The following is a 17,770-nucleotide window of genomic DNA, read 5'->3' as shown; positions in this document are numbered from 1 at the left end:
ATGAGAAGGCAGCTGGCCTCCTTGGACCTACCAGGCATTGGATAGTCTCTTATTTATTCTCTGAAAAGCCCTGAGCTCATGCCCAGAACAGAGTTTAATTCAGGAGCAGGCGATGCTCTGGCCTGCTTTTGGGGTTTGAGGCTGGGATTTCTGAGGGCTCAGGGAAACGCGCTCCTTTTGCAATGGGGGAAGGGCAGGGCTTCTGCACCCTCCCTATCAGCCAACACCACGTTTTGCTGGAAAGAAGTAGAGGAGACCAGCGCGGGGTGAGTGGCTTCCCTGGGCACAACCCCTGCGATCACATCCCATGTTCCCCGGCAGCAGATGCTTCCCATCCGGGAGCTTCCCACACCACCGAGTGCCCGCACTGTAAAAATTGATCTCTTCTCAAAATCGATCTGCCTGGCTTTTCTCAGTGGAGCAGGTTCATGGCAAAGCTGCATTTATTTTTAAAATCTGATAGCATCGGCCTATTGTGATCATTTAAACACAGAATTCTTTGAGCTTTAGAAATCCCCTCTATAGGCCTTCAGTGGAGAAGTCGGCTAACCTGGAGTCACTGCGCCCTGCTCCACTGAGCTGGAGAAAGCCTGTTTACGCTAGCCTGAGCTCTCGATGTGAGGGCTTTTTAAGGACCTTGTAATTTTTCTGGAATTAAACCTCCCACCTCTTCTTACATTCCAGATGTCATTACAGTCAAAAGTCATAAGAATCTGCTTCCCTGCGTGGCTGGCAGGGGTGAGGGGATGGGGGGCTGGAGTGGGGGTGTTTCTGTAGTGACTTGTTTGCAAGGATTTTTTTTCCCCTCTGCCCATAAAGTGGGGATTACATACAGTGTCTCACCTACCTGACAAGATGGTTTAATCATCTGCTATCCTTTGCCTCCCCAAGCAGCTTCCTGCTGGAGAGACTAAAGCCCTGGCTCCATTGGGGATGAGGGCAAAAAAAAAAAAAAAAAAAAAAAAAAATCAAATCTCTGCCCAGCACCGCCATGCATGTGGTTTCCAAACCCCAAGGGAGTGAAGGGACAGGTCAGTAAATAAAGGGACGCAGCACAAGCAGCAGCTTCTTCTTCCTCTTTTTTTTTTTTTACAAAAAGCCCACTGGAATTGTCTAAACTGCAGCGCAAGCTCTTACCCATTCCTGATCACGTGCTCTGAGACATTTAATACTATTTCAATTATGCAGAGGAAATAATATAATTCCTTTATTTGAAAAACGATACTGAACCTTGGAGATCAGTTAAAACCTACGGCTGGAGAGGGGTTCTTCTGAAGCTGTTGTCCCCTCCTCACACAGCGGCGGCTGTGCAGATGAAAAAGCATTTGGTCAGAAAACAGCACACCAGTGCTTTTCGGGCCGAACGCAGCTCCCACAGCTCCTTTATCTCCACTGCTCTAGACTATTTCTTCTTCGCGGTGACATTCTTGCAGACCCAGTTCATGCCATCCTTTGAGGGAAACGGGCAGAGAAAGGCAGTGTTAGTTGCAGGAAAGATCCCAAGAGCTCAGGCTGGAGGGGACTGCCACCACCAACTCTAGGGAGTTTGGTGGCAGTCCAGAGGCCCAACTGGCTGACCAGGGCCGTGACCTCTTGGGAGGGTGGAGGGGGGGTCTCTGGGCACAGGAGGGGGCCAGCATCTGAACTTGAGATTCATTCTCAGGAACTCCCTCTGAAAAAATAAACACACCTGCCCAGGTCCAGGGCTTGACTGAGGAGCTATCAGGAAAGAGTCCAGCCATTTTTGGCTTTTTCTAAAAGCTGACCTTTGCTAGGGCATTAATTCAATGAGCTACCCTTCTGGTGTCCCAGCGTGTTTACAGTGTGACAGTGTACACTCGGGTTAAATTAAATTTCACTCTGGAAAAACAACCCTCTGCAGTGGGTGTTACTCCACACATGTAGGAGCAATACACACTTATGTCTACAGAGAGGTTTAAAAGCGGCCTCTTGTTGCTCTAAGCCCTACTACGCAGAGGGACAGAGGCAAGGAGAGAAGGTTCCCTTAAAGGCACAGTGACCTTGAAAGTGTCCTTTTTTATTTGGCTGGAGAGGGACTGAGGTTAACACACACACACACACACACACACACACACACACACACACACACACACTGCTGACAGCCACCTGGTAGGCAGCACAATTCCTCACAGATGCAGGCCTGTCAGACGTGACCTCCTTTTCAACCCCCTCTGGAGCATACCTGGACACACTCCTCCCCAGAGACTCCTGACCTTCAGGCATGTGCAAGCGCCCTCAGGAGCACAGAACAGAACTTAAGGTGGGCCCTGCAGGGCATCTTGCCCACAGTCTGGGTCTCACATACGTGTGCTATCACACACACACACACACACACGCACGCACGCACGCACGCACGCACGCACGCACGCACACGCACACACGCACACATGTGACACCTCACACTCTAAACCCCACGTTTCTGGTGGCTGTGGATCTGGTCGCTGAACCTGAACAGCTAAGACAGCTTATAGCAATAAATATTAGCTGACACCCTTGGCCACCGGGACATTAATCCCATAAACAATACATCACTGCAAAACAACCAGCAGGTCCCTTTCTCCTGGCTAATCTGATGGTCACCTGCATTTACAGTGATTAAAACTCCACCAGCTGCCATCAGGGCACTTGGGCAGGAGAACCCGATGGTCTGAGGGACATTCTGCTTTGCCAAGATGAGGCCTGGCCTTGGCAAAGCGTCTTCAGGTGGAGAGCACCTGGCTGCAGCTGGGCAGCGGAGGACTGGGTGAGGGGACCCCAATGCATCTGATTACAACTGGGTCAGCGGCATACCCTGAAAAGCTGAACAATTTTAAAGCCTTTTTATGAAAAGGATTCATTTAAAGAGAGCACGTTTAATTTTAGTAGCTAATTGGTTTCTAGGAAAAAAAAAAATGATCACCTGCCAGGAGACGAAAAGGATTTTTACACATACAAGAGGGATGAATACGATAACCATCTTGTCTTGCTCCAAAGCAGAAGAGCTCACACACGTGCAGCACCAACACCCAAAGGTGCCGTCTCAACGTCCTCCTTTCTACAGACGTGTTTTCTCAGACCTGCTTCTCTGGGAACCCGGCAGTGTCCCCACACAACGCCAGTACTGCTTTGTCTGTTTCCTTGGTTTATGACTGGTGAAGAGGGGGGTTTCTCTTATTATATCTCACTGAACATAAGTGCATGCAAAGAGACAGGGAAAATATTTACTCAGCTGCAGGCACTCACAGCAGAAGGTGGAGGGAGCCTTACTCTGTGGAGGCAGAAAGGGGCTTAAAGGGCGCAGCCTGCTGAGGGGTGCTGTCCTGCAGATGTCTGAGAATCTAGAGGTCGGCCCACCACGGTCTTGTCAACAGAGGGCGCTCAGGGGCAGCATTCATGGCTGCCCCCAGCCCCTGGTGACATCCTGCAGCAAAGCCCAGGGCCTCTGCTGGGCTTGGGGAGGCCCCTTTGAGTCACAGCATTTGGGGGCTGCAGGGGAGGGGGAGGGGGAAGGTCACAATCCTCTGTGACAATACCTCATAAATCAAGTAAGGGCAAGCTTTGTCAGGTAGCTCACTGGAAAGGAAAGATAATAGTGTTATCCAAAAACCAAGAAGGGTGGGAGGGTCTAAGCAAGGGACTAGCATGCTGTCTGACTTAATATAGTCCATACTTACAGTTTTTAAAATTAATTCTCATAACCACCCAGTGAATGTATTAGTTTCCATATTGCAAACAAGGAAATGAAGAAGAGAATACTTTGGGGCAGAGGTGGGCCTTGAAATATGCCTGTCTTCCCACTGAGAACCATATACTATTCACCATTTCTCCGTGACTGCAGGTGGCCTAGGAAGAGCCCTGCATCTAATCACTGAGGAGCTGGGAGGCCCTTGGAAGGCAGGCAGGAAAGGCCATTCTAGTGGGTTTTTTCCCTCATGGCTTCCTTCAGCTGAATATAGGGCAAAGACTGGAGGTACCCCTGTCAAGGAACCCTGCCTACCTAGCCACAGCTCTAAAAGGGACCAGAAGATTCCTAGTCTGCCAGGATCTAGGCCTGCAGAAGGCTGGACATTTGTGACCTGGGCCACATCCTCCAGTGGTTATAGGAGCCTTCTGCTTCTGTGTTCAAGTGAACGGTGGGCTTCTCTGTGTTTAGTGAACGGTGGGCTTCTCTGTGTTTAGTGAATGCTGGGCTCTGCTTTTCTGAGAAGAGGTGATTGCGAACTTAAAGGAGGCGACTCTGCTGTCCCTGAAGAAGGAAATGAACTCATAGGTTTGTTTAATGGTTGCACGTTTTACTGTTAAAAACGGGTTTGACCGATTTCCTGCACATTTGATCTCCATTAGGGGAATGATTATCTTTGGTGTGAACAGTCTCCCCTTCCCTTTCCGACCAATCTTGCTCAAACTGAATTTGAATTGATTAGTTTCAATTCAATAATAGAGACTAAAGAGAGACAGGGACCCTCAAACACTGGGCTTTGTACAGCTTCCTGGAGAGGAAATGTCTGTGTGGCAGGAACATCCCCACCGTAACTGTGGGTGGGGGAGGTGGGGCAAGGCCGCCCTACTATATGGTGGAAACCTACTACTCCTAAGGTTCAAGGTGCACGACCTGCCTAGGTAGAGCTGGCGCTGACTCCACCACTCTTTCTAATCTGATCTCAGTCCAGGGCACCCTTGGAAGGAAGCAGTGGTGGCTATGGTTGGGTGGGCTGGTTTTTAGAGCTGGGCTGACTATGTGGTCACTTCAGTAATTGCTTTAGGATGACAGGGAGCTCAGACCCTTGCTGAGCAATGCGGCCTGTCCCATTGTGCCATTAGGCCCCCGGGGTCAAGGAGCAGCTGAACTCAGCATACATAAAATATGGCTTGCCGTTCATATTTTTCTGGTGACAAAGGGCAGCGCACCAGGGAGGGAGCAAATCACATGCCACAGGCTCCCTTTAGTTCACAGAGGTCTGCAGACATAAAAATAACCTGAGCTCCGAATGACAGATATGTAGGTCCAGGCAGAGCTGGCTTAAGTACCAACTGATCCCAGGCCTAGAAAGAAGGACTGGACGTTATGTTTTAAGTACTGAAATTCAGGACTGTGGAATGTAGCAGCTCCACTGTACAATAAGGGCTTAGCATAAACAAGGTACTGGGTTCCGCTTCTACCCCCCCCCCTCCCCAAAGAAAAACAAATCAATTTCTGTTAGCAGACTAGGAAAGACTCCCCTGGATCAAGGAAAAAGCAGCAGAGGCACGAAGCTGGTTTGGTGCCCACTGCTGACCCTCTTAAGGAATCGATGGTAGAAGATTCTGTGACCTGATCATCCTTCCTGTTTGCAGAAGGAGGGGAGGGAATGGGGTAGATGCCAAGTGAAAAGGTGGCCTGAAGGTGGTGGCCTAGAGGTGGTGGCCTGGAGGTGGTGGCCTAGAGGTGGTGGCCTAGAGGTGGTGGTCTGGAGGTGGTGGCCTAGAGTTGGTTGTCTAGAGAGCAACACCTGTGAACACTGCCCGTTCAAAGCCATTGGTGCAGGCAGGTGACCGTGGTGACGAAGTCTAGAGGCCAAGTTCAAACTGCCAACTTCTGCTTTAAAAGGAAATCCAAAGCCAGAACAACCACACACACTGTGTTTCAGAAAAAAATGTCTCCAACCCTGAAAGTACACCACCAATTACAAGCACACTCTGGGGGGGGCGGGGATTCCGGGCGCAGGTGGAAGCAGGGCCTTTTTTCTAGCTAAGCCAGAGCCTTTGTGTGCCACCCCCCCTTTTTTCTTCCATTTCCTTGATGCTCATTCAGAAGAAAAAGGACAAGATGCCCAGTGCTGGATGACATATTCTAGGAGGCCCTAGCAACCAGCCTAGCCTCGAAAGCATGGAGGGAGATTCCTCAGTGCTGGCAGGGGCCTGGCTGAGGGAGTTTTAGGTAATCCCTGTCACACAGTTTTCACTTCTCCTCTCTGCCTTCACCTACTTGACGTAACTGGTCTCTTCCGACCACTCCTTTGGACTACAGTCCTCTCAGCAGGAAGGAGTCGCCAAGACTGACGCTCTTCTTCGGTGTCTGTCTGGTACCCTTTACTATTATCTACTCACGACAGGTTCCCATGAAAACCCACTTGAACCAGGTGACGGGCTGGCTGCCTAGTGGCCATCAGTCAGGCAAAGAAAGACCTGTTCTAGCTCTCTTGATGTCCCCAACACTCTTTCTGTTCACAGCTGGACTCACAGTATTGTCCTGTAAAGACCACACAAGTGTGGCTTAACAGCATCAGGTACAAACTCCACCCCAGGAATTCCATCCCTGGAGTCACCAGCACACAGTCTCAGATCATGTGTTCAAGCCACTTAACTAGCAGAAAGTAGTGTACCTGCACTGTTTGGCACATCTCTAATTGTGGCTGTTCTCTGGACTAGACCACTTGAAGGTCTTTGCTATTGGTCAGTATGACACACTTCTAGATCTGCTTTTTGTTTAAAATGTTTTACTTTTCATTCATTCATTCATTCATTTTTTTTAAAGGTTTATTTATTTATTATGTATACAGTGTTCTGTCTGCACGTATCCCTGCAGGCCAGAAGAGGGTACCAGATCTCATCACAGATGGTTGTGAGCCACCATGTGGTTGCTGGGAATTGAACTCAGGACCTTTGGAAGAGCAGTCAGTGCTCTTAACCTCTGAGCCATCTCTCCAGCCCCTCATTCATTCATTTTTAATCTCTCTTCTTCTCCTTCTTCTTCTTTTTTTGAGACAGGGTTTCTCTGTGTAGTTTTGGGGCCTTTCTGGGAACTCACTCTGTAGACCAGGCTGGCCTTGAACTCACAGAGATCTGCCTGGCTCTGCCTCCCGAGTGCTGGGATTAAAGGTGTGTGCCACCACCCCCAGGCTTTTCTTTTCTTTCTTTTTTTTTTTTTTTAAAGAATTTATTTACTTTTATTTTATGTGTATTGGTGTTTTGTCTGCAGGTATGTCTGTGTGAAGGTGTGAGATCTTGGAGTTACAGACAGTGTTAGCTGCCATGTGGGTGCTGGGATCTGAACCCGGGTCCTTTGGGAGAGCAGTCAGTGCCCTTAACCGCTAAGCCATCTTTCCAGCCTCTTTCTTTCTTCCTTCCTTTCTTCCTTCCTTCCTTCCTTTCTTCCTTCCTTTCTTTCTTAAAAATAATTTATTTATTTATTTTTATTTAATATGCACTGGTGTTTTGCCTACATGAATATCTGTGTGAGGGTGTCAGGTTTTGGAGTTACAGACTGTTATGAACTGCCATGTGGGTGCTGGGAATTGAACCTGGGTCCTCTGGAAGAGCAGTCAGTGCTCTTAACTGCTGAGCCATCTCTCCAGCCCCTCATTCATTTATTCCTTCAGACACTGTGTGTATGTGTGTATGTGTGTATGTGTGTAGTGCAGGTGGCCAGACGAGGCATGGCATGTGTATGGAGCACAGAGAAGACCCACCCGAGTTGCTTCTCTCCTTATACCGTGTACATTCCAGGGATTGAAGTTGTGTTATCAGGTTTAGAGGTGAGTGTGCTGAACCTTCCTGTAGGCTACCAGGTATGCTTTGATTAAACACCTGTATACACGCACAGGATAGATGGCGGATGCTTTCAGCCCCACAGTTACAAACAAATCCTGGACCTCCCCCCTTTGCCCTTTTCAGACCTTCCTGCTTTCTCTCTGGGTGTTGAAGAGGTGGTACAGATGTTATAGCGCAGCCAGCTGGGCAGTTTCTGGGGAGGTGCGGCAGGAAGAGGAGAACAAAGCTGGGGTTTGGGGAGCTTTAATCATTACCAAACTGAATTCCTACCTGAAAGTGAACCCCAAATACCTGGGTCACAATCATTTTCCTAGCAGAGTTCTTCATTTTTAGGGATATTTTAGGCCTTAATTAAGAGCCATGAAAGGCCTGTACTTTAGTCATACAACCTGGAAGGAATTATCTGAGGTGATTCTTTTAAAGGTAAAAAACCAAGAAACTGGCTGAGTGGACAGAAGTGTAGGTCAGCAGCATCACCTGAGGGAGGAACATGGTCAATGGCCGCCTGATGGTGAAAAGCACTTCCACAGAAGGTTCCATGACCTTTCTCTGGTCCCCAAAGGTTACCATGGAAGGACAATAGACAGTAGGTTCCCTTCTTAATTAACATTTTTATTAAATAACCCATTTCAAATAATGGTTAAATTCTCTAAATTTATATCATTCTATTAACCATAATCTAATCTCATTAACCTTGAAATCCCAGTCTTAACTATCCAATTCTATACACCCTGGTACTATCTACAAACTAATTAAGTGACCTTCAAACTATTTGTCCTCCATACAAAATCATTTTCTTTGCTCTCAGTTCTTTGCTGGATCTCGCTCTCTCTCATTCATATGGTTTCATTTTGATTAATGAATTGATTTATCTGTTGTGGGTAAGTCAGTGGACAACTTTTTGAGAGTCAGTTCTCTCCTCCTGCCCTGTGGTCCTGGGGATCAAACCCAGGTCATCCATCAGGTGAGGTGGCAATCAGCTTTATCCACTGAGCCATCTTGCTGACCCTGGATCTCTTTTGATGTTACTTCCTGTGCCCATGGCTCCTGCAGGTCCCTGATTAAAGAAGCACTTTTATTTTTTTTAAATAATAATCAAATTACTGTAATCTCACTTTATTCAAACTGGCTTATTATTTACAGATGTCCCTTGCTACTCCCACCCACACTGTCTAACTGCCTTGTAGCTTGCTGTCTTGGCCCAAGGGTTCTACAAAGGAGGCTGGGGATGGAGCTCATTGGTAGAGCACTTGCCTATCATGTTCACTGCCCTGGGTTTGATTTCCGGCTTGGATGAAAGGAGAGGGAGGGGAACGGAAGGGAAGGGGCCTGCAGGGGGCGCTGTGAACCTGTGTTGATTACCCAGCCAGGAGCTCCCTGGCTGCCCTCCGGTTCCTATGGTGCCCTTGACTTCAAGGCCACTGTGCTCAGAAGTGACTCTAGAGCACTACCCATAACCCAAAGCAGGCTGAAGAAAGAGCCTCACTGTGAATTTAGGCTTTGTTTTTTCATGCTTTCTCCACTCACGGCCAAGAGAGAGGTCACAGGACCACAAGCCCACATTCTGAGGAGTGTGACATACAACCTGCCTCCTCTTCAGCCATCTTTACAGCTCCCAACACCAGGATGCCCTTGGCCTTCTAACACCTGTGTTCTGAGCCATGTAGAAGGCAGAGTCCACATGCTGGAATGTTTTCTAACACGGGAAAGCCTCTCCTGGCCTGGGGCTGTAGCTCGGTAGGTAGAGTGCTTGCCTGCTACTCATAGCGACCTGGGTTCCATCCTCTGTGATGGAAAACCAACAAGAAAGCAAGCTGCCATCACTTGACCTGTGTCTCACCAAATGACCTGTGCACAGACAGAAGGGCACGTGTGGGGTTAGATCACTCCATTTTTAAAGAGGGTTGTAATCAGACAAGGTTAAATAAAACTACCAGCATTTACCTATTACCAACATTCCATGTCATAGCGCACTTGGACTAAGTTGTAAATTACCCTAAAAAATGGAGTTAGGCCGGGCGGTGGTGGCGCACGCCTTTAATCCCAGCACTTGGGAGGCAGAGCCAGGCGGATCTCTGTGAGTTCGAGGCCAGCCTGGACTACCAAGTGAGTTCCAGGAAAGGCGCAAAGCTACACAGAGAAACCCTGTCTCGAAAAACCAAAAAAAAAAAAAAAAAATGGAGTTAAATCAAAGGCCTGATAGACAAGCTCATATACATAAATAATCACCGATGTGGGAGCAATTTCATAAGGAAGAATCTAGAAGAACGGTAGTTAGTCCCTTTATAGAGCAGGACTTAGGATCGAGAAAATAATTTTTTACTTACTTTTGAGACAATCTCACACAGTCCAGGCTGGCTGAGGATGGCTTTGAACCCCTGCTCCTCCTTTACCCCTAGGAACTGGGATTGCAGGCTTGTACTGTTGTGCCCACTTTCTCTGTGTATTTTTTCTTTTTATTTATTTATTTAAATTTAATTATTTATTATGTATACGGTGTTCTGCCTGCATGTGTCCTTGTAGGCCAGAAGAGGGTACCAGAACTTACTATAGATGGTTGTGAGCCACCATGTGGTTGCTGGGAATTGAACTCAGGACCTCTGGAAGAACAGCCAGTGCTCTTAACCTCTGAGCCATCTCTCTAGCCCCAGCTATTTTTGTTATAAAAGCAAAAGCAAAACAAAAACCATGTAGCAAACATATTAGGACTAACACAATTCTAGGATGTGGTTCTTTGCTTGGGATAAATGCTATCAGACCATCTAAAGACAAATCGGTGTTAAACGTCTGAGGTGAGGGGACATCAGATGGGAAAAGCGAATGGAAAGGGGCCGTGGGCAAAGGTCAGGAATCAAACCTCAGGTCTGCAACCAATAAGCCAAGTTGGGAGAAAAGCAAACTGTCATGCCATTATCGACGTACCACGTGGCAAGGCGGGAAGCTATGTCCTAGCAGTATGGACCAGTCCTCACAGTACGGTTGCACGTCCTGGCAGATATACAGGACACTTGAAAAGAGGAATGTGGAGGATTCTGGGTCATCTTAAAGGGCTGGCTATGGAGTGTCACTGAGCTGATGATGATGCTTGGCAGAATGTACCTGAGTTGGAAGTGTGAGACTTTTCTTAAGAATACAGTCTCTTGGATGACGGGGGCAGGGCTGTGTTCTGCCCTAAATTAATATTAAAAAGGGGCTGTTCAATCTCCTGGTGTACAGTTCCTCAGTATAAAGCACAGGACTTTGTGTCCACAGAAGCCTCCCAGTGGGAAATCAACACCAGTAGCTGGAAACAGACACCCAGCCCGGGAGCAGGGGAGAGGTCTTTCGAGGCCAACCAGCCCCTGTACCGTGATGACGCAATCACCGTGGGATCACAGGCTTTTAGTGTCCATAATATTAGATGTAACATAGAATGCCAAGACAATCGTCAAACAATTCCAGAGTTAGAATAACTCCAGGTCATCTCTCCAGCCCTCCTCCAAGCAGGGAGAATATACTGAAGGTGCAGGGTTACTCCTTCCTTGGAACACTTCATGGTATCTGGTTGGTTTCTAGCAGCAAAGAAGCAACCTCCTTCTGTGCCCTTCACTTTCTAGAATGGTTCATCTGCCAATCAAAGGCCATTTGCTTCAAATCTTTTTCTATCTAGAGCAGTAGTTATCACTCTTCCTAATGATTTGACCCTTTAATACAGTTCCTTATGTTGTGACCCCCAACCATAAAATACTTTGTTGCTACTTTATAACTGTAATCTTGCTACTGTTATGAATCGTAATGTAAATATCTGTTTTCTGATGGTCTTAGGGAACCCCTATGAAAGGGTCGTTCAACCCCAAAGGGGGCTGTGCCCCAGAGGTTGAGAACCACTGGTCTAGATCAACCCTACCAGCAAGGAAGGCTGCCTTGGTGAGCTGCCATGTTGATGGGAACGGAACCTTGCCAAGGTCTCACCTGGACGCCCTCGCCTGTGAGAGCTGAGCAGGACTGGATCTGCCAGACTCGGTCCCGGATGGTGTGTAGATTCAGCCCTTCTGCGATCTCGGAGGCGGGGGCTGCCGTGAGTAGGTCCTGCTTGTTAGCAAAGATGAGCACGGGCACACAGCTCAGCTTTTCTTCCTCCAGTAATTCCGTTAGTTCCTGGACCATTTTTGGGGAAGGAAAGAGGACAGAAGTTTGAGAACTATGACATTTAAGCCACACACTTGGAATGACAACACATTAAGCAGTTAAGCTGATCAGCAGCAACTTCCAAGGCAGAGCCCCTCAGGCTGTGACTGTGTGAGATTCCCTAGCAAACTTCTGGGCTCCAACTAGGGGTGCTGACTGCACAAAGCCAGAGCCAGTGTCCAGGAAGCACTATTAACGGACCCCCAGGTGATTCTGTTGTAAGCGACTCATAGGTCACACTGAGAAACACCCGAGAGCCACTGATTAAGGAAGAAGGTAGACAACGGTTGGAGATCTTAGACTTATTCAAGCTTACCACCTGCAAATATCCTTGTCATTTTTCCTCTGGTGCTGGGGATTGAACAAAGAACCTTACACATGCTAAGCAGGTGTCCCTCACTGGGCTGGACCCACACCCTACAAATAACTCAGTGCATGTGTGTAGGCGCAAGCATGCATAGAAATGAAAATGACAATTAGAGATAATTGTGTCTATTAATCCCTATCTCCAAAGCATGCACTCATGCATCAACAGCATCAAACTCTCATCCTGAAAGAACTGGAAGGGACTAGACCTTCACTGGCCCTCCAGGTCACAGGCTGACCGCTACAGTGTATGCTAATTCTGTCTGCAGTAATTTCAAATGAGTAGATACACTTACCAAAAGGACAGGCTCCGCCTCACTCCCTCTAAACTCACATTTTAGCTACTTTATTTATTTATTTATTTAGGTTTTTCGAGACAGGGTTTCTCTGTGTAGCTTTGCGCCTTTCCTGGAACTCACTTGGTAGCCCAGGCTGGCCTCGAACTCACAGAGATCCGCCTGGCTCTGCCTCCCGAGTGCTGGGATTAAAGGCGTGCGCCACCACTACTTTAAACATTCAGCTTTCAAAATAAACCCAGAAAGCTGCAGGTATGGTGACATATGCCTTTGATCCCAGCACTCGGGAGGCAGAGGCAGGTGGATCTCTGTGAGTTTGAGGCCAGCCTGGTCTACAGAGGGAGTTCCAGGACAGCCAGGGCTACCTAATGAGACCCTGTCTCCAAAACCAAAACCAAAAAGAAAAAGGAACTAGACAGCTCAAGAGGCAGCTAACTCCGAGGACAGCCCTGGCCCAAGCTCCAGTGCAGCACAGGCTCAGGCAGAGAGGACCCAGAAACCACTGGGTGTGGAAGGGAGCTGCGCTGTCTCCAGGAGTCTGCAGACTCCTCAACCCGCTTGCCAAGCAAAAGGAACAGAAACATGGGAACTTCCGCCTTTGGAAACAGGCCAGAATTTCTGCACTAAGATCCAAGCACGCCTCTCTGGGGATTCCCTTCCCCCTTGCTGCTCCTGCTGGTGACCTCACTCTGACCTCAATGGTCCATGCCCAGCACTGCTCTGCGTATGACTCTGTACACAAATCACACCACCTAACCATGTTGACATGTGGCCTGCAGCTGAAGCTGTGCTTGAGTTCAAGGTTGACCTTGTCTCCTGGCTTGAAAATGAGTAGCTTAGTTCTGACTTATATGTTTCTTCTCATCCTCCTCAATTTGCCAAAGTTACTCTCGGTCAATTAAGTATTGAAAAGTGTCAATACCGACGGTGGTGGCGCACACCTGCACACCTTTAGTCCCAGCACTCGGGAAGCAGAGACAGAGGCAGGTGGATCTCTGTGAGTTTGAGGCCAGCCTGGTCTACAGAGTGAGTTCCAGGACTGCCAGAGTGGTTACACAGAGAAACCCTGTCTCGAAACAAACAAACAAAGAAAGTGTGAATAGAAAAGCTAATTGTAGTGTTCGTGAGTTCATTTCTACAAGGTCTGGGAAAAAAAATCAGAAGGACTTTTTTTTGGTGTGGTACGAAGTTCCATTTGCATATATATAATATATATCTATAAAAGATTTATTTATTTATTATGTATACAATGTTATGTCTGCATATATGCCTGTGCACCAGAAGAGGGCATCAGATCCCACTATAGATGGTTGTGAGCCACCATGTGGTTGCTGGGGATTGAACTCAGGACCTCTGGAAGAGCAGCCAGTGCTCTTGACCTATGAGCATCTCTCCAGCCCCATCTACTTATATCTTATATATTAAGTTCGATTAAGCTAAAAGCTTTCATCAAAAGATAGTGTAAAAGACTTGAAACTGGCCGGGCGGTGGTGGCGCACACCTTTAATCCCAGCACTCGGGAGGCAGAGCCAGGCGGATCTCTGTGAGTTCGAGGCCAGCCTGGTCTCCAAAGCGAGTTCCAGGAAAGGCACAAAGCTACACAGAGAAACCCTGTCTCAAAAAAACAAACAAACAAACAAACAAACAAAAAAAAAAAGACTTGAAACTGATCTCTCTGGACAGCTAATATTTTTGCCTGCTCGCCAGAATGAGCCTCTTCCTTGAACTGTAACAAGAAGTCCCCCCTTTCCTCACACACACTTTAGGTAGAGTCATGAATACCCGGTGTTTGGGAAAGAGTTTGACATAACAATCATTTACCTGACCCGTCTCTTCAAATCTTTTTCTGTCTGCGCTGTCAATTACATATATCTGCAAAGGAAGACAAGAATTACTTCAACAAACAGACATAGAAAGAGAAGGGGCAAATTTTGTGTTTTTTTTGTTTTTAAGATCTATTTATTTATTATGTATATAGTATTCTGCTTGCATGTATCCCTGCCTGCCAGAAGAGGGCACCAGATCTCATTATAGATGGTTGTGAGCCACCATGTGGTTGTGGGAATTGAACTCAGGACCTCTGGAAGAGCAGCCAAGTGTTTTTAACCTCTGAGCCATCTCTCCCGCCCAGAGAAGAGGCAAGTTTTACAAAAGGAACAGAAGGTCCTCAGAGAGTTCGGATTAACCCATCATATGGAAACGGACGGGTGATTCTCAGTTCATCTAGGGAAGCAAAATAAGTGAATTAATTACTTAATTAACTAACTAACCAAGGATGCTGAGAAAACACATCCAGGGAAACTCCAGGCCAAGGAGGGTAAAATCCCTGCACTCTGTGGGGCTCTGGTCTTTCACTAGTGAGTAAGGCTTCCTAGTCCACTAGTTCTTCCTAGAGCTCCACGTGTTCAATCCCCAGGACAGACGCACTATTCTCCTACGTGGCACATAAAGAAACATAAAGTCTAAACAATAACCTGCTGGGGATGCTGTGAATGTGTTGCTCTGATTGATTGATAAATAAAATGCTGATTGGTCAGTAGCCAGGCAGGAAGTATAGTGTAGGCGGGATAAGGAGAGAGGAAAATTCTGGGAGGTGGAAGGCTGAGACAGGGAGACGCTGCCAGCCACCACAATGAGTAGCAAGATGTAAGCTACATGTAAGCCACGAGCCACATGACAAGGTATAGATGAATAAAAATGGGTTAATTTAAGATAAAAGAACAGATAGCAAGAAGCCTGTCACAGCCACACAGTTTATAAGTAATATAAGTCTCTGTGTGTTTCCTTGGGGGACGCTAGTGAGAGAGATTTGTCCTGACCATGGGCCAGGCAGGACCAGGAAAACTTCAGCTACAAACGGCGCCCAAGTTACACCCAGTATGTGACAAAGCCGGGATTCAAACTCAAGCACACCCAAAAATGAACTCCATAGCTGCTCTCCGATACGCTTCTGTGCTGCCCCATGTCCTCAGAACAGGACAGATGGGAGGGACTAAAGGCGACAGTGTTTGGAGGCATCTGCAATCCTATACTCCTGGGACCTCATTTCTCTAAAAGTACTAACATTAATTCTATGCTGACTTTGGGGTGAGACAAGAGACAGTTTCCTCCCATCTCTTTCATGACCTTCCCAGGCTGCTGGGACGTCAAGACTGAAGACTAGAAATAGATGGGTAAGCTACACTAGAAGATGTTTTTGTTTGTTTTGAGACAGGGTCTCATATAGTCCACGGTGGCCTTGAAGGATGACCCTGAAATTTTGATTCTGCCTGACTTGCTGGGTACAGGTGTGTTTTATGGGGTCCTGGGGATTGAACACATTACCTCACATGAATGCTAGGCCTCAGTTACATCCCCAGCAGAAAGAAAATTTGAGACTCATTGTAAGTTATAAATGTGAAGCTTCCCCCTCTGCCCATGAGTTTTAGTTACTACATAAGTAACTTTGCATAACAATAAGGGAAATAAAGTTGAGAAGGGAATGAAAATCACCCACAGCTATAGCTTCTAAACACATCAGCTATTTAAATTCCCTACAGAAGGCTCTACCCAGCCAGGGGTGGTGGCACATGTTTGTAATCTCAGCACTTGAGAGGCTGAGGCAGGAGGATTGCTATGAGAAAGAGGCTAGTCTAGGCTAATTTCAAACTCACTCTGTAGTGAGACCCTGTCTTGAAGAGAAGTTCTTTCTTAATTCTTCATATGCAAATTTAAAAAGAAAATCAGAAATAAAATTATGTACTTTTAAAACATTTTATTTATATGTGTGGGTGGGTGTTTTGTCTGCATGCATGTCTGTGTATCACATGTACTCCTAATATCCACAGAGGCCAGAAGAAGGTGGTGGATCTCCTAGGATTGGAGTTAAAGATGGCTATGAGCCACCATGTAGGTGCTGGAAAATGAATTAGATCCTCTGCAAGAGCGGTAAGTACTCTTAACCACTCAGTCATCTCTCTAGCACCTTCCCTCACCCCCTAGACAGGGTTTCTCTATGTAACAGTCCTGGCTGTCCCAGAACTCACTTTGTAGACCAGGCTGGCCTTGAACTCAGAGATCCATCTGCCTCTGCCTCCTGAGTACTGGGATTAAAGGCATGTGCCACCACCACTGGGCATATTTTTAAAATTCTTTAAAAAATTAACGCTGCATGGCTATGATCAAAAACACTAATGACAGTCAATGTTGGAGAGGATGTGGAGCAAAGGGAACACTCCTCCACTGTTGGTGGGAGTGCAAACTTGTACAACCACTGTGGAAACCAGTATGGCTGTTTCTCAGAAAATTAGGAATCGATCTACCTCAAGACCCACTCTTGGGCATATACCCAAGGAACGCTGATTCATACAACAAAGATACATGCTCAACTATGTTCATAGCAGCACTATTTGTAATAGCCAAAACCTGGAAACAACCTAGATGCCCGTCAACTGAAGAATGGATTAAGGAAATGTGGTACATATACACAATGGAGTACTACTCAGCAGAGAAAAACAATGAAAGCATGAAATTTGCAGGCAAATGGATGGAACTAGAAAAAATCATCCTGAGTGAGGTAACCCAAACCCAGAAGGACAAACATGGTATGTACTCACTCATAAGTGGATTCTAGATATAAAGTAAAGAACAATCAGACTGCAACCCACAGAACCATGGAGGCTATATATATATATATATCATGGGGGACCCTAGGACGACTGTGGCTTATAATAAGTTTTGGTTTTACTCAATTACTGAGCAAGCCTCAATGAAACATTTCACTATTAAGATAAGAATACATACCGTATCAAGCTGATAATAGAAAAATAAATAAATAAATTTTTAAAAATAAAAAATAAAAAAAAAGAAAAGAAAAATTTGAACTATTAAAAAAAATTAACGCTGCTACTTGGTGAGGCTGGTGATAACACACCTGCAATCTCACCATTTGGGAGGCTGAGGCAGGAGGATTAAGACTTTGAGGCCGGCCTGAGCTACATACACAGTAAGTATTAAGTTTGAGGACAGCCTAATTATGTAAGACTTTGTTTTGTCTCAAAAAAAAAAAAAAAAAAAAGAACTTAACATTATTATTATTGAGCTAATAGTGTAATGGAAGGCTCTCTTTAAAAAAGCACATTAGTTAAAAATGGAAACCAACCTCTCCATCCCATAATTTAAATTACAACATTGGATTCTGCCATGCACATAGCATTGTTGTTGACTCACCGAAAGCCTGTTCTCTTTTGGAAAAGGAAACGATCATTTCTTTGCATAAAGTTCTTCCCCTTAGTCTCTAGCACTCACTATTACAGCAGAATCCAAGTTTACATTGTCTCTCAAGAACGGCCTGAGTTTCCACTTGGAGAACCATAGGGTGTGTGTGTGTGGGGGTGGTGGGATGGGATTTCAATCTTCTTTTGGCCATCAGA

At 46.5% G+C, this 17,770-nt stretch overlaps 1 protein-coding gene across 1 annotated transcript in view; it reads right to left on the bottom strand.

The window, feature by feature from the left end:
- Positions 1 to 1,180: 1,180 nt before the first annotated feature.
- The window catches only part of Arl3 (ADP ribosylation factor like GTPase 3), a 54,040-nt gene continuing 37,450 nt past the window's right edge, over positions 1,181 to 17,770 (bottom strand). The window contains exons 4-6 of the mRNA XM_059256971.1: positions 14,181 to 14,231; positions 11,482 to 11,667; positions 1,181 to 1,450 (exon numbers count right to left, since the gene is read on the bottom strand). Of these exons, the coding sequence (XP_059112954.1) occupies positions 1,403 to 1,450; positions 11,482 to 11,667; positions 14,181 to 14,231 (285 nt within the window). The 3' untranslated portion in view covers positions 1,181 to 1,402. The remainder of the gene's footprint in view (positions 1,451 to 11,481; positions 11,668 to 14,180; positions 14,232 to 17,770) is intronic.

The sequence above is a fragment of the Peromyscus eremicus genome, chromosome 1 (genome assembly GCF_949786415.1).
Source record: "Peromyscus eremicus chromosome 1, PerEre_H2_v1, whole genome shotgun sequence".
Lineage (NCBI taxonomy): Eukaryota > Metazoa > Chordata > Mammalia > Rodentia > Cricetidae > Peromyscus > Peromyscus eremicus.
This window is presented reverse-complemented; position numbering and strand designations above follow the sequence as displayed.